This window comes from Protopterus annectens, chromosome 1.part0 (assembly GCF_019279795.1).
Source record: "Protopterus annectens isolate FY-2018-M chromosome 1.part0, PAN1.0, whole genome shotgun sequence".
NCBI lineage: Eukaryota > Metazoa > Chordata > Ceratodontiformes > Protopteridae > Protopterus > Protopterus annectens.
In genome coordinates, this window is record NC_056725.1 from 1,597,098,134 (window position 1) to 1,597,115,993 (window position 17,860).

Below are 17,860 nucleotides of genomic sequence, written 5' to 3' on the forward strand. Positions count from 1 at the left end.
AAACCCACTTTAATATGCGAGTGACTGGATATCAAATTACTACATTTAAATGTTGGGAGACTTTATGATAATAGAACAATCACTTGACAGTATGAGATTCTGGTTGACACACAAACTTTTATTATGCTTAAAAAATGGCAAAATGAACTATTTCTTTTTAGCTAACAGAGCACAGCAGCACAAGAGGAGTTTACCTACTACTCCAAATGCACAATAGGGAACTAGTGGAACAGGCTAAAACATCACAGATTCTACAGGTAAAGTGGAGGCCACTGGTTCCAGTGCACACCATGATCTTATCGTGAAATGTTTTCATTGTAACCAGCTGGTACATATATGGTCCAATTGCTCACAGAGATAGACTGGGGAATAAAAGTCATTATAAGAGAGCTTACACAGGTGGCATCATGGCAGTAATGGGAGTATTTGAAAATACAGCACAAATCACAACAGCTTGTATCCTATATCCTGGTAGAGAGGAAAAAAACCCTTGTTAACAGTGACAGTGCTATAGATGTAGCTATTTCCAAGCCTGCAGACATTAGGAGCATTACTTACCCAGGCAGTCCATTCCAGACAGGGATATTGGAGGGGAAACCTTTTTGTGTACCATTGGTCAGAGTTCACTTGGACTGAGAAGAGAGACGATGGAACAAGCATGAGGTGGCGTCTGACAATATCCCCACAGATATTTTAACAGGAAATGGTCTTGATGATATGGCACCTTGTGAACATACAATCACACACACCAGGAATAGAGACAAGCATTTGGAGAAAGAGGGGTGGGAGGGTTAGCAAGCCAGTGCTCACACCTCAGAAAAGTATGTGATATGGCTATTTCAGTGGAACAGCAAAGCAAAAGCACAAAGCCTGAAGGTAACATACAACTGTCTACTTCTTGTATCTTCTACAAGGATCTAGTTTAGGGGAAGAGATGTTTGGGAGCAGCAAGTCTAAATATGAAACAAGGTTGTAAAAAATACTAAACCTCTCTTGCGAGAGGAACCAGGGAGATGACAAAGAGAGCTGAAGCAGGTACAACTCTCAGACTCAGACTTACAGAAACAAGAGGGAGATATTCAAAAAGGCTCCAGATTGTCATGATTAGAAAAGTCTATATACAGGAGTTACTGCACACAGAATGGACATCTGGAGGAAGCCTGGAGGAAGAAATAATGCAACAGCTGGTAGCCCCAGTAGACTAGCATCAGGCCTGCCAGGCTATAACCCATAATATTCCTTTTCAGTCCATCCATACATGAAGCATACAATGTGGGGGCTTATACAAACATTTTATTGGCCAAACGTTCCAAAAGATGTCAGATGGCACTGGAACACATGAGCAGAGTCAGAATGTTGACAAGTTAAGACTGCTTTGGTAGCACTGCCTGGTATTAAGGAACTGTTTCAGGGGGTAGCTTTTGATATCGTGAGGCCTTTTATTACTCAAAGTACCACAGATAAGAAGTATCTTTCAGTGGTAATATACTATGCTACTAAGAATCCAAAGGCAGTAGCGTTGTTCTCCACTGAAATACAAAAGTAGCAAATATACTGTTGAAGACATTCAGCAGGGTTAGTTTCCTCCAAAAAAGACAGACTGAAGGGCAGATTTGATTATCCACACACAGATGGTTTGGTGGAAAGATTTGACCCTACCAAGCATGAATTCACAAAGAGGTCACAAAGATAAGAAACAAATTTCCCAACAACTTTTGAATCCTGGGAGGTCATACCTTTAAACCTGCAAAGCTATAATGTTGTGTATGCCTGAAATATGAAAATTATGACTGTTCATATTTGTGTTAATATATCTGCAAGGAAGCAGTACAACATGACGTGCGGTTTCATTTTGAAGATGGCATCAGTTCAGACAAATTAAACATCTGACCTCTAAGATGTGTACCTGCACATATACTATGGTTTGTGTACATTTCAGATAAGAAAATGCTATGCTTTTCATCATTTGTTCTATATCTCTAAAATGAAACATGTTAACATTATGGATGATGCTTCATTTTGAAAGTGATATTACTGTGCATTAATTGTCTGCTGACATGACCTCAGTCTAGTGCAGTTATTCATATAATAGTTTATTTCTTATATTATGAGAAATATTGTGTTTTTCATATTTCTTTTCAATATCTCAGGATGTGAAGATTGTACAATGGTGGATTAATTTTGAAATGAACATCCAGGCGAACAAATTCTGCACACACTGTAGGTGTCTACATGATATGGTTATGTAGACATTATCACTTGTTTTAATAAATATGCATTACAAATGTGGTTATTTGCCAGATATAAAATCACACTTCACAGCTGCAGTGTAAGCATCTGTACCATTGAAATGATCCATGTGTACTGAACAATTTTCATATTTAGACTTTTTTTCAGTTATGTTTCAAGAGATATGCATGTTCCTTTCAAGTATGAAATCAGAAATACAGACTCAGAGTAGTAGTTCAAAATGCACCACTATTCCTAGGGCCACACTAACAGACATAATTCCTGAGCTGCTCTGGAGTGAGTAAGTTAAGAAGGGTGACATTTATATTGTAGGTGTGTGAGAATTTACATTTATAAACTGTATGATGCAACCTTGACATTCAGCTTCAGACCATATTGCTAAACCCACAAGTCTATCCGAGTTAGGCCCTTGGAGGATAGGAGTGCCTCCAAAGGGAGAGGAGGATGGTTCCAGACTAGCAGCTAACCACAGTATTTGTCAGCAAAAGTTTCTAATGTTAGTTGTTGACATCAGAGAAGCATATGCCAAATAGATGTGGTCCCAGAACAAAGCACTAGGTTATACCACTGGTGACAAGTCTCTTGGTGGACAGTGTATCACCAACTCTAATAGAATGAGATCTGCCAGTAAACCAGCCACCATCCAAACAGTTGTACAGGGATACAGATATATACATATATATATATATATATATATATATATACATATATATATATATATATATATATATATATATACATATATATAGATATATATATTTGTATGTGTATATATAGAGACAGAGAGCGTTAAGGCCTTAGCTACATCAAGATAAGCAGAGTGCATGGAGTTACTGCCATTTTTTGCTTCTGTGACTTTTTCAAAGAAGTCAACTAAGTTTAATAGGCATGCTTGATCTTTTATAAAGACAATGACTGATTTGAGTCTTTGAATTGCTGGCTCTATAGACCCTAGTGATGAGGCCTGTGATGACCCTACTACTGCTGATGGGTCTGTAGTTGCCAGGGTCCAGGATGGAGCCTCTTTTGTGGTACAGTATTAACACACCTGTTCTCCATGCTTCTGGTACACATCTAGGAGAAGGAGTGCAGTTGAATGGTTTGAGGAAAAGGTCCAACGGCAGTATTTCATACAGATAAGGAAGCAGTCAAGTATGTTGTCGAAACCAATACAGTTGATGTTTTGTTCCTGGACAGCACTTTAAGCATCCATTCTGAGGTGATTTCTGGGGTGAGGACATATGGACTGGATACTCTGTATTAGAAAATTTAGAGGAGACAATGGGGAGAAGTTGGGGTTGAATTTGTTAGGATGTTGGCTATGTCTCAAGTTTCTGAGTGGGTGATGCCAAAAGAGATGAATTTCATGAAATGCTGGGTTTTTATTTTTAAGGTTTGTTGCACAGGATCATAGGAGGTTACTAGGTAACAGCCCCAGGGCCCTCACAAGCCTAGCAAAGTTCAACCCGTGATCCCAAGGGTGTCTGGTTCAAGCAAACACTAAAATAAGCACCTACTGCCCCTGTCCAAGAGGGACACAGGTAGAAACCCCAGGGTGAATTTCTGGTTACCCATCCAATTTTCAAACTGCGCTTAAATAGGGCCAAACAAGGGGCTTTCTTTAACATGAATAGGAAGCCTGTTCCAAAGATGGGACGGGACAACCTCTGTGAGACAAATCTGCCTCTCCAGCAAATTCTGTTGATGTTACATACCAGGTTAAGATCCTTTAAGTCAGTGACCCATGTGACATTTGACTTAAGAATGTGCAGCATTTCCATTAAAGCTTGGTCAGAGATAGCTCCATATGCAAGGCGCAGGTTGCCTCTGAGCAGTCTGTATGACACAGAGTAAAGTGACAATAATTTCAATCTGTCTGAATAAGACAGATCTTGAAGACCCTGAATTTTCTTTGTAAGGAACATTTGTGGTTTCTCCAACTGCTGCAGGTGTTTGGAAAGGAACATACCAAAGGGAGCACTGTGCTCTATTATTGGCATGATGACTGTAGACTACTGGAGGCAATGCCCTTACTTATGAGATGAGCAATACAAAATGCCCTTCTTACCACTGTGGAGACACGGTGATCAAAGTTAAGGCTGCTGTCAACCTGTGTGGCCAGATCTCTCACCAGTGACTGTGTGCTTACGATATTGCTATTGATGTGGTAGTTTGCAGGAACATCACCCTTGCCAAAGGGGATGATAGGCATAATACAAAAAATGCATTAAGGCCAGGACTTTGGCATCAGTCATTAGTCTATGTAAGACCCTCTTGCAGGATGATGACATAACTAAGGGTTTCAATAATCCCTCCCAGTTTGAAGTCATCAGTACACTTTGCCAGCCTCAGTCCTTTAATTTTGGCCTGTACTTCGGAGAAGCAGATTCTGAGCAATAGGTGTCCCAGAACCGATCCCCGTGGAACAGCACTGGTTACAGGTCTGCTGGGAGGAGGTGGAGTCCCCTGTTTTGACCATATGAGTTCTATCAGTGAGCCAGTTTGCAAACCACCTGACAATATATGGGGTGATAGCTGGGCGACTTTATCAATGATGCCTGAGAAGGAGATTGTGTCAAAGGCCTTGTCTAAGTCTAGGTAGGCCTTATGCACAGATATGCCCTCGTCTAGGGCTTCGGTGACTTTCTCGAAGAAATCCACTAAGTTTAAAAGGCGTGATCTCCCCTTGACAAATTGGGTGGGGTTGAGCATATGGAGATTTCCTAGATCTTTGTTAATTAGGTCCATGATGACTCATTCCATGGCCTTGTAGATAAGGCTGGTCAGACTAATGGGTCTATAGTTCCTGGGGGTCTGTGAATGCACCTCCTTTGTGCAAAGGGATGATGGTAGCAGTTTTCCATTCTGCTGGGATGGAGCCAGTACTTAAGCTGTGACTGAAAATCGTGCTCAATGGTGATGCTAATTCCTGTTTTAACCCATGTAGAACACAGCCCAGGATGTTGTCTGATCCCACAAAGGTTCTGTTTTTGGCCTTGGCGAGGGCATTTTAGACCTACTCCTCAGAGATACTAGGTGGGGGACAGGTGTTAGGGATGCTTTGGAGTATATGTGTCAGGGATAGGGGAGTGAAGTTTTCAATGAACCTGTCAGCTAGCAGGTTTGCTATATCCACAGGTTCTATATATGTAATACCATTAACTATGAGCTCAGTGCAAATATGGGCCATACCTTTGAGGTTATGGACATAACTGATGTATGGTCAGATCTCACCAGGGATGGCCACACTCTGGGGTGGTGCAGCAGTCCTCCATGTTGGTGAGCACTAGGTCCAGGATTGTTTGAGCCCCTTGTGGATGTATCCACCAGCTGGTCCACAGCATTGGAGTTAATGAAGAGTGTTGTGTGATTACCCTTCAATGGTGTACCAATTCTGAGTTCATAACTTGCTTAGTAGGAATTGATCTTACCATTCATGTCAACATTAAACCTTCTTATGATGACTTACTTAAGGGCCAGAAGCTTTCCCTTCTATTGTAAAGTTTGCTTATGACTGAATTCAACAGATGGGCTTGTTTCTCACCTTGGTATTGTACTTGTGGTGAACAGGAACAGAAGCCTATAGGCAAGATTTGAGATGGTCATATAAACTTTTGGTAAATGTAGCAGTACTTACTACAGGGTCACTGAAGGCTACAGGAATGCTGAACCATTTCAAGACAGTAGCAAAAACAAGGAAGTTGGCTTTCAAGGGGTTTCCAAAGACAGTGGAGATGGACCGTGACCTGTGTTGAGACCATATAGAAAATATTATAGTGCACTGATCTCATTTGACCAAACAGGGTTTGACAATGGATGGGAAGCGGACAGTGGCTGTGCTGGCAAAGACAAAATTGTTTATGTTACTGTATCTAGTAGCGGAACATGCTACTTGATCAAAGATGTTTTCACACACCAAGTCAAGGAAGCCTTGTGCATATTTGCTCTGTGTGGTATATGTGTGCTGGAGAAGCAATCAAAGTACCTTAGAATGATGGTGTTTGGGTCAATGGACAGGAGTTGAGTTTATTAAGATATTCTTTATGATTTGAGTGGAAAATGAATGTGGCTCTGTAGTTGGTAAGGATGTTATCATAGGGGGATCAGCCAACTTATTAAGTAGAGAGTTTAAGAATAGCAGTCAGTAAGCGGCTTTATTTACAAAGATTCTATTGGTAACTTGCTATGTGGACAGAATGCAGTACCCCATAGACTTAATGGACATAAAAACATGCTGACATATCAGATCTGAATGACACATTTGGTGTTGCTTTATTTTATTTATTTACTGACTGTTTAAGACTATTGGACATGAGTTACTCTTTGGTTTAGCCACTTGCTCAGAGTCACACAGCAGGCAATTGGAGGCTGACGGACTCAAATCCTGTACTACATAAAGCAGCTCATTAGCATCCCATAGCTTACCCTCTGTGCTGACTAACAGTAATGTTGGCAGTGGACTCATTATATGGTTGAGTGGCTTAACTGTAAGAATTTAATGTTGCGGTGAGTTTCATCACAGTGTACTGTACTGTGCAAGACGGCGGTATGCTTTTCAATTTTTTTCCCTTTTCTTCACAGTAGTGTAGCAATGGAGTTGGTATATATAATTTGGGGGGTGTGGGGGACTCACCTCCATCAGGGGATGTGAGGGGGAGCTTGCCCCCTGCAAAAGAGATTTTTTTGCATTTTGTTAAGGTTATCGCCTCACCATTTTCAGTATTTAATTTTGAATAAATAGTGAGCAAAAAAAAAAAATCAACATAACATTTACTATTCCTGATACAATGTGCGCAGATTTCATAAATCCCAAACTATTTTAAAAGCAAGATCTTAGCTTTTCTTCTTACTGATCTTCTAGTGACAATCTGTCAGCACCACATTTCCAACAGTTTTTATAATTAAAATTTTTACTTTTTGACAAATGCATTGTGGAGATGGTGTGACAAGTCATTCCACTTTTCATCCCAAAGACAGTCAGGACAATTGAGATGTACAGTCCCTGGTTTTATGAACAATGCTAATTAAAAACAAAATGGGAGGGAAACAAAGAGTTTAAATAAGATTTTGTGGAACACGTGAGCTCCACTCAAACAAGCAAGCAAAGGTTAAAGTCAAGTATAAGTAAACAATACATGTTGGTACACAGACAAAAGTTCAAAATCAAACTTATACAAAAAAGAATGCCTGAATCACAGCACATTTCTAAAATAGAAGTACTCCTCATAACTGATTAGCTAAACAAATAAACTATAATGAACAATCAACTTTAAAGACTTTTTAACAGGTAAATGTACACATTTTTTGTTTATTTTTATAAACAATTCCGTGTCAAGCCAAGTTTAGGCTAAGCTTTGAGTCAAGGGATGGCATAACTTGACGATGCTCAATGATGCATTAGTTTTCTAACACACAGGCCTTCCTACTAGCATTTCTGTTTCATACAATATTTTACTCTGGACAGAAGTGATGATGGACGTCCTGCAGATCACACTCTTGTGACAAAATTACAGAGACTTGTCAACGTTTTGTACACTATCTTTAAAAGGCACACAGTCTGCTCTCTCTCACTATGAGGGCATTTCATCTCCACAGGGCACAGTGAGAAGGGATCCCTCATTTAGTGGTATATACTTTTCCATAATCCTGATTTATTACAAACCAGCGCATGTCTAGTAAGAGTACGCCATCTACCACACAATCTGGTACTCTGCTTACTTCCAGGAAGTGATGATGTGTCTATTTCTAATCACTCAGGTGAACAACCAGCATTAAACCGTCACTGGTCCCAAAATGCAAGCTCAACTAGCAGGTTCATAGGGACTTACTAGGCTGCTGATTTGTGATGATCAAGTATTTTAAGTGTGAATAACCCAGAACATGTACATGTTGACCCTTTTCCATGAGGGACAAAGGTGCTAAACTATGGGTGAATTTGCAGATACCTATCTATTCGTCCAGATCGCATTTAACTAGTGTAAAAAAGTACTTTGCTTTAAACAAAGAGGAAGACTATTCCAAATAAGTGGCATTCTCTGTGATGAATATCTATCATGGCCAATAAAGAGTCTTTTGGAGGTAGAACATCCCATCCTAATTTCCTGGGTTCTCGTTGTGAACCAGTTTGCTGTCCAACAAGCTACATGCTGATTAACATTTAGATGGGATAGTTTGTCTATGATAACAGAATGGGATGGTGTCCAACACCTCTGTGTGGTCTAGATATGCAGTTTGTACTGATTTGCCCTCATTCATTGCTTCAATAACATTTTCAAAGTCAACCAGGCTAAGCAGGGAGGATCTGCCTATAACAAATCTTAAATCGCTCAGGTCGAAAGTTTGTAGGTTACCCATGTCCATATTTATTAATTCCACAAAGATCCCTTCCACAGCCTTATAGATATAGCTGGTCAGATGTATTGGTCTATAATTTCCCAGGTCCACTGACATACCAACTTTGAGCAAGGGGATGGCAGCTGCTGTCCTCAATTTATCTGACACAAAGCCTGTTTAGCCTCTGTAGGGGGGGGGGACTGTTCTAGCCAAGCCATTAAACAGCCTGGTATTTATCACGTCCATTAATAGTAGTATTTCTTGCCTTGGACAGAGCCTTGAGAACTTGTTCAATGGAGATTTGAAGGGGGTGTAGATGCAGGTATGATATCTGGAAATGTGGGGAGGGGGTGAAGCTAGAGCTAAATCTGTCCACTAGTAGATTGGCTATGTCTTGTGTTTCACAGCATGTGATATTATTAACTATTAGCTCAGACCAGTTCTGGAAACTGTTTTCAAAGGTTCCTAACACAGTTACAGAAAGCTTTGTGGTTGCCCTTTGCCTAGGTGGTAATTTTATTTGATCGAAGTCTGGAGTTCTATATTATGTTTATTAAGAGGCTTTTTTTAGCATGTATGGAGTTACATTTATTTTTACATGTAATGATTTTTTTTCATTTATTATACAGCCTGCTTATATTAGGGCTTTACCACAGGAGTTATTTTTTAATCTGGTATTGTATTTACTTTGGAGGGGGCTAGATGCATCTGTGCAGCTATTCACATGTGCATAGAATTTGGCAGCAAAGGATTCCACAAATGTAGTGGGATCATTGAGTTTGAAAGCAGTGCTGAATTTATCCAGGACACCACTCAGTTTCAGTAGATTAGCCTTAGCATAATCTCAGAATACTGTGTTTTTTGGAGGATGCTCCTGCTTTCAGTCTTAAGGTGAATGTGACTGATTTGTAGTCCAATTTAAACAGGGAGGGAGTAACAACTGGTAGGGGAGCAGTGCTGTCTCATACTGGTGAGGAACAAGTCGAGGATTTTATTGTTGCTGGTTAGGGTGCGGACCAACTGGCATAGAGAGTCTGAATTGCTGAAGTCCTGAAATCTTTATGCATACATTTTAGACGATAAATACATCTCCCAGTTAATGGAGGTGTTGTTGAAGTCCTCTAGGAGAATGGTATTTGGGTTAATACACAGGGACTCCATACCAGATAGGTACTAGTTATGAAACAGGAGGTCCTATAGCAAGTCATGATGTGACAAAAGGTCTTGGTAATACTAAGATGGATAGGGTGAAGTTCCATATTGTTATCTTGTCCAACTAGCCCAAAAGTAGAGTTTTTTTAAACTAATACAGAGACCTTACCATCTTTACTATCTTCATCTAGTGTTGTGGGCCTGACCATGTGGTGGACATTGAAACCATGCAATGACAGGATGCACTCAATGGTCTTGGATGCATGTATCAATGTTTTCTGGGGTAAGGATTCCTGGTAGGGAGTTTTCTTTAGGCTCCTAAGGGTTGAGCAGCAATACTTTTCTGTTATCCAGATTCTGTTTTGTTATGTTAGAAATTTTTGAGGATTGACCTAGCCTAAAAAGGAACTAAGGGGGTGGAAACATTTTAGTCAGTATATAAAAGTCATGGGGAAAGAGGTGCAATGCATCCCTTGAAAAGCAATTAGAAATATCTATCGCCTCTTCCCAGGCTGACATATATGGGATCCCCTTTGAATGATACCAGACGCCAAGCCAATTGTTGCAGTCAATAATATTTTGTTTGCATTGTAGCATCATTCTTGGTGATGATAAAATGCTGCAGAAGGCTGGGTTCATAACTGCCCTGCACACATATTTTGAGACCTCCACCACATCTCTCTCCATGTAGGCCAGGAGGTACATCTCAAGCCATTTATACCCATGTGTGCTAGGACTGTGTCATATTTGTGCTTGTGGTACAAGGACTAGTGTGCCTGCAGGATGCTGTGAATCCTGTCACCCAATAGGCTACTGACAGTGACTCTCTCCCTGTAAAGTCTGGTGGGTGATGCATCAGTGAGTCTTACAATGAACCCATTAGACCTATAACTAGGACCGTAGGATTATATGGAGGTTTATCTTAATGACTCTTGAACTGAGACTCTGTGATGATTTTAAGTATGTTTCAAGATTGTGCTGCATGTTTAGTGTGTTGACAGTACTTGTTCCTTAGGTTATCCTTAGGAGGCCTTTGTGGTTAAGGTATGCTACTTTTTTAGAGACAGCATATGTAAGTCTGTGTGTTTAGTCTGATATGTGTGTAACAGTTTCAGTGTGGTGTTGTGTGCTACTGCCATCCTGCTTGTTATTTGCAGTGTCTTCATGTGAGAGTTTTGTCTCCCATAGGTTTAATAATAGCATCTCTCACACACTGCGTCAGTTTAAGTAAAAGGTGATTGTCGGTAAACATGAGACAATTCCTACAATGTCTCAGGAAGCCCATTTTAACCAAGCTGGCTACAGAGACAGGTGGAAATGCAAAACAAAGCTTCCAAGTGGCTTACTGATGTGGGCTGATGGGGAGTAACATTTATAAGGTCTGCAGTTAATTACTGGTTGCTATCTGTCTGGTGGTGGAGATACTGCTGGTTTCAACACAGTTATATGCAGCAAGGAATCAGTGATCCTTAGCGCCTTCTCCCACCAGAAGCAAAAAAGAGAGCATGATTAATCTCAAACTGCTTTCTGAGAAACAGAAAAAATAATAAAAGTATATTGCAACACTCAACTGGAAATAAAAAAAACTACTTTAATCACACAAACAGCGGCAAAGTTCACAACAACTAAGCACTTTCACTTCAGGTTCCATAGGCATCATCAGAGAAACAACACTAACCCAGATATTGTTGTTTTCGGTACACCTGCTATAGTAGTCTCTTGGTAGATGCCCTGGATAGAAACTACAGCAGCTGGATGCAACAGACAACCAAGCAGGACGAAGGCCCTGAAGAGGCTCTCACCAAAACAGTAACCAGACAACTCAGTATCGTCTCATACACACTGCTCAAAGATCATCAGAAATCAATACTCCTCTGTTCCTTGTCTCAGCAGAAAGAACAACATAGCATTCATCTCAAGTTGGCTCCTAAGAAGCAATTTTAAGGCTTTCTGATGATTGGAAATCTCTACAAAAGCTAAAAAATAACATCCTCTGCTCCATCTCTCACCAGCAGCAAAACATAAGCACTTTTCCCAAGTTGTTTCCTGAGAAGTCACTCTTAGGCTCTGCAGTAACTGGTAGTCTGGTCCCAGATGTTGCATGTGAAAAACTGAGGGGCTGTCAACCCACCCAGATAGAATTTTATAAATAACTCTATGTCACTGCAAATATTAATATGATCCACAGGCTTGTATAACACATGTAAGAAAACTGTGTTATTTTCTGAGCTTCAAAAATGTGACCACAGTGCACCCTGTGGAAGAAAGCTGATGAGTAAAGCATTTTATGACCGTCTGATCTCAAGCTAGGAGACAGGATGTCTGGGCTAGGAAATTCTTTCTATTGTTCTGAGATAGAGATAATTACTGGGTTTTACATGTAAAGTGTATTTTATTGCTGTGGCTTCCTGGCAGGAGTAGATTACAAAAATGAAATGTTAAAACTGTAAGTTCTGTGTGCCTGGGAAACTTAAGTAGAAGAGTCAAGAATGATGCAATCTCAAATTACTTAGCAGTAATGTGCATTATCAATTTAAGACTTTCTCAGAGAGAATGACTGAGCATTTTGTATTTGTCTTCAGAGCTGACAACAACTCACCAGCACTTTGCCTTGTAAGTAGAATTTAGAACATAGTTTCTCTTAGAGACAGAAAGGAATATAGCCAGATTAGTCTAGCTGTTTTCTATATTTATGTCAGACTATCCTACAATATTGTTTTAAAGTATTTCCTGTGATTTCTGAACTCTCTAATAGCACTGTGTTGAATTGATGAGTATTGTCTTGTGTTTTTATTATTAAATATTTTTAATCCTTTCAACTGTGGCTGTTTTGCACAGAGATAATTTAAACTCTCGGAGTACTTGCATGTATTTGATGATACTGTATAAGCCACTCCAATAGCCTTAGCCCTGGATTACACTTACTATTTGGATAACAGTAATAGCACACAATGGAAATGGTCACCCTTTGGGAAGGGCCTTATAGTAGCTGATAAGTAGTGGTTGGTGGCAGTGATTTCTACCTTATAAGAAAAAACAATAACACTGGTTGTAACAAGGTTAAAAACAAGAGCATTTAATGGAGTAAGTGCTTTCACGGATACACCGCTTCTTCAGACTACAATCAAATAAACAGCATCACATTTAAATACTAAAACAATCAAACTAATTATGACATCATGCAATTAAAACATAGCTTACTTAAATGAACACTGTATAGCAACTCTTAAAAACAATAAAAATCAATGCTTCAGTGGCTTTGCCTTGAGAAAGGGTTTAAGTGAAACCATGCTGTTCAAGCCTGGAGGCTTGTCAGCATGGAATCGCAAAGTCCATTCTTGTTCAACTAGTTCAGTAATATTTTTAAAATCTCCCCTCTCTTCTTAGCAGCTACAATATGAAGTATTAAAAACTTAAATGTGTGGTCCATGCCTTCATTCATGTTATGCATAGCTAGTGCACTGTTTTCTTTCATATTCCTGATGTCTCTAAAATGTTCTAGTATCCTATCCTTAAGGCAACAATTTGTTTTACCTACATAGAAAGACAAACATTTAACACAATAGCTAACATAAACAACATTACAAGTCCTACAGTCAGCATAGATATTGGGGTCAATCTTAAAACCTAAACTGGGATGTGTAAAAGGTCCTCCAGTGTGTATATGTCTGCATGCCATACAACAAACTATTATTAGCATTCTGAAGTATCCAAACCTTACAGTCCTACACCATCAGTAGTTTCACAATACTTGCAGCTGAATAAGCTGCACACCAATACATATTACTAATAGTGAGTTTTAGTTTAACACTCCTACTCCAACTATAGTTGGCTTGACCACAAAGATTTTTATTTATTTATTTTTTAACTTACAAGAAAACATTTGTGTTGTTTAGGCGTGAAAGGGCAGGACTGTAAACTGATAATTTAGGTTTTTATCCCAAGACAGATTTTTAATACATTGTACAACAGCAAGCAGAGACTTATACATGTGAAATGATGGTAATAATACTAATATGGAAAAGCTAATGTGGTCAACAGCAAGCAGATGACCACTCTGCCTTGAGCCAATCTAAGCAAATATCTCAGGTCATCATTGTCCTATACATCAACTGATGGAGTTTTTCCTTCATATTAAGACTCTTCAGATGTTTTGAGATTTCGTACAATATCTAACACACTGTTATCTGAGAATATTTTTCACTGTTGTACACCTACCCTAAGTGTATGCACATCAAGCGTACATGTATTCAAGAACATCCTTACCACGTTTTGTGCTTTCTAGTCACTCAAAGATTACACTAGATGCACATGTAGTCTGCATTTTGTAGTAACATTTATAAACAACACTCAGTACTTAAAGCTGCAAGAAAATCAGTAGGAAAACTAAAATGAGGAGAAAGAAGGTGTGTGTTATGCTAGTGTAGATATTAATCAATCCCAAGGAATGTTTAATAGACTGGAAAAAAATAAATCTAAGTGCAAACATTTTTAAAGAAGTCTTTTTTCACTTCCCCTCTGCTTCTCAGGTCCACCCCACTGAATGGATAAAATATTCTGTTATTCTCTGCACATTCCTCACCTGGGTACCACATATAAACCGAACTGAGCTGAGTCCAGCGCCATACTCCTCTAGAGCTTTTGCGGCAGATTTGATAACCTCCGGGTGACTAGAAAGACCCAAGTAATTATTAGCACAGAAGTTTAAAATTCCTGTATGGAAAAAAAAAGAAAAATCATTGTGAATGTTAGCGGGTTCCAGCACTGCATGAACATGTCACCTGTAATGAATAGGAGCCTCCAGTCCTGAATTTCACCAAAATCCTTCCTTATTCAGAAATATCTGGGTGACATTTCTTTCAATGATGTATTCTAAATAATCCATAAATGTTTTTTTTTAATTTTTTGTAACATTTTTGAAATAAATATTGCAACAAGCATGGATGCCCAAAAATAAATCAGCAAAGAATCTGCTTAACCACATAAATGTATAAAAACAACAAGCACAACATTAACTGCATGGAAAAATATATGTTTTAAGATCAACAAGATATACACAAATATGTATGCAAGGTCATTTTTTTTTTCAAATTTCATACCACGTGCTTTTCATCCCCTCAGGTTGTACAGAAACTTGCTAATGTATAGCTAACATTACCCTGTACATAATGAAAACCAGTTGTGAAACTATGCATTTATTTGATTTATGGGTTGCCAATGACTACAAAAAGGTTGTTAAAAGAATGTAAAAATTAAAACCGCACCCAGATTCTGAAAAACAAGTGTTACAATCATGAAACAGATTTTAAAATAATGCTGTTACAACTTGCATGTCAAAAGAATAAGACTGCTGTGTGCTATGCGAGTACAGTCTGCACATTAAATGTTCATTCCTTAACAGGGGTTCACAGGTAGCTTACTAGTCATGAGGTCCATAAGACCACTGTGGGATCCAGCCCAGTTTCCCAATTGTCCCAGAGTTCATCAGTAAGCAAATGGTAAGCCACACTAGTTGCACAGAAAAATAAAGCCCCAACTATGACCCACGTGGCGAGAGTTAGGGCAGAAGTGCTGTGCTTGATGGTGCAGCACGGAAGGAGAGGCAGGTCCATACTAGTGGAAGGGAGAGGGTCCCAGCTGCTTTTAGCTTCTGCTGTCAGAAACAATCCCTCCTAGGGAAGGAGTCACATGGAGGAAGCTGGTGCAGGGATATACAAAAATGTTCTCATGGCCAGGATGCCAGCAACAGCACCATACCGCTTGAAGTCTGCCTGGATGATGGCTTCTTTGGGATGTCTCTTATCCCAGAAGATTTGATGGAGAAAAAACTCTCAAATCCTAAGGAACAAACAGGCTTAAGTGTGATAGGAGGAGGCTTGATGGTTGATAAGCAGAGGGTGAAAAAGGTAGTTGGGGGGAGCACTGGATAAATGGTGGCTGAGGGACTCAAACCATGGAGCACAGGAAGTAGTTAATTAGGTTCCTATCATGTAATCGAACTTTTACAAGTTCGAACCACATATGGTGGAGACCATATGTTCGAATTTGTAAAAGTTCGAGCGTGTGAATGGAAATCTCCATAAGCGAAGGTTTCCATTCACTTCAATGTGGTGCGATCTCAGAGTTGGTAAATTTAAGTAGCGGGGGGGGGGGTGCAGGGGTGCTTGTCCCCCTGCATACAACAATTTATTTTTTTGTCCGTTGTATTTTTATTTTTTTACCGGTAGTCGAAGGTCTGTAACTTTGAGCTTAATGGTTCAACCATTAGGTGTTCAGAATTACAGAACTTTGACTATCTGATATAGACCTTAATTAATTAACTATCTCATAACCCAAATGTTATGTGCTAGCTATATTTATAACTTTGACAACCATTAAAATATTTATACCATTTTCTCTGGACGCAGATTTTTATTTCCAACTCAGAGTACAGACCATTATCCTGTGATTCCATCCCGAAATATAACTTCTCAGTCAATATGGAAAGACACTGCAGTTCATAGGATAGGGCACCCCTTAGCTCTCCTACTGAGAATGTGTTGTCAGACATTACTCCTACTGTTTGAAATGATAACTATGGTCTAGAAAGCCATGCGATGTCCCACAACACTTGCCTCATTTTAGCTGAAGTATGTAATGATGTTTTGATTCTGTAAAACATTTATCCACAAATTCATTCATTGACCAGATAATTAGCATGGTTCTAACAGACTTTCAAGCCACTGTACAGAACTTAAGAAGAAGTTAAGACATACTATATATTGCACATCCCCAGTTTAGACTCTAACGTACACACTGAATATACCCCTGTGGATCCTCAGGTTTGGCTAGTCTAACAAATGCAGAAAGACTTCAGTAAAAACTGCAGGAAATGCCTAGCCAAACTAGAGACTTCACTGTGTAATACCTTAAATGTCTTGTAGTGGTGGTCCATGGATATATGCAAATGATCCCTTAAAAACATGCCAGTGTTTCAGCTGCATGGCCTCTTAATGCCCAAGCTTTTATTTATTTTTATGTTTTACGTTTTTATGTGTACATTCAGGTCAGTAAAGCCAAATCCACTCCCTATCTTTTCCTACAAAACCTCTCATGCCTTTTAAAATAATACTTACCTTTCCAGAATTACTAACACTACCCCCTTTTCTTATAGACCATGTCTTCTCCTACATCTTGCATAAGACATAGGAATAAATGTGTGCTATTCAGTTATGATTTTCCTTGTTCATTAATGCAGCATTTTCTCTCCCAATATATACGGTCTGTTTTATTCCTCCTACAGCATGAATATTTTGGCATTTAACTGACGCCAAAGATGACCTTCATTACCTTACCCAAATAACATTTACTACTATTGAGCAATGGTTCTCTAACCATTGTCTTCTCTTAAACCCTAAGAAAACTAAACTTCTCCTCTTCTTACCTACACACCTGTCCCCCTCTATTAATCTCACAATTACATCTAACAATGGCACCCTTATCTCTCCTGACCAAACTACCAAACTACTGGGTATTACAATTGACAACCTACTAAAATTTGATTTTCACATCAACTCCACCATAAAATCAACCAATAGAAAACTAGGTTCTCTTTATAGAATCAAAACTTTCCTAACCCCTGAAGCAAGAACTACCATAGCAAAAACACATCTTATCTCCACTTTACTATATGCCTCCCCCATTTATACTAATCTATCTAAACATAACACTAATAAGCTCACAACAGCCTACAACAACATTGTGAGATTTGCCACTGCCTCTCCATATAGAACACATCACTGTTTGAACCTCTCCAACCTAGGATGGCTTGAATTACCTCACCTAATACAGTACTATCAGCTTACAATTGCCCACAAAGCTCTTTACCATCCTGAAAACATACCCATGCTCTCCACCCTTATAAAACCCTACAACAACTTAAAAACCTTACGCTCTTCCAATAAAATACTGATTCAAACATCTCTTGCAAAGAATACAGCAGGTGACTCCATATTCTCCAACTCAGTTGGTAAAATCTGGAACCAACTTCCTCTAGACATTTTAGTCCAGACTTCCACTAAACTATTTAAGACTAAACTAAAACTCTTTCTTACTAAACACTGGCTTTGCTCTTGCATCAATCCCA

The 17,860-nt window shown here is 39.2% G+C and overlaps 1 protein-coding gene across 1 annotated transcript in view; it reads right to left on the minus strand.

The window, feature by feature from the left end:
• GCAT (glycine C-acetyltransferase) overlaps positions 1–17,860 on the minus strand; it is a 507,826-nt gene that overhangs the window by 390,383 nt on the left and 99,583 nt on the right. Inside the window, exon 2 of the mRNA XM_044068107.1 lies at positions 14,318–14,448. Coding sequence (XP_043924042.1) covers positions 14,318–14,448 — 131 coding nt within the window. The remainder of the gene's footprint in view (positions 1–14,317; positions 14,449–17,860) is intronic.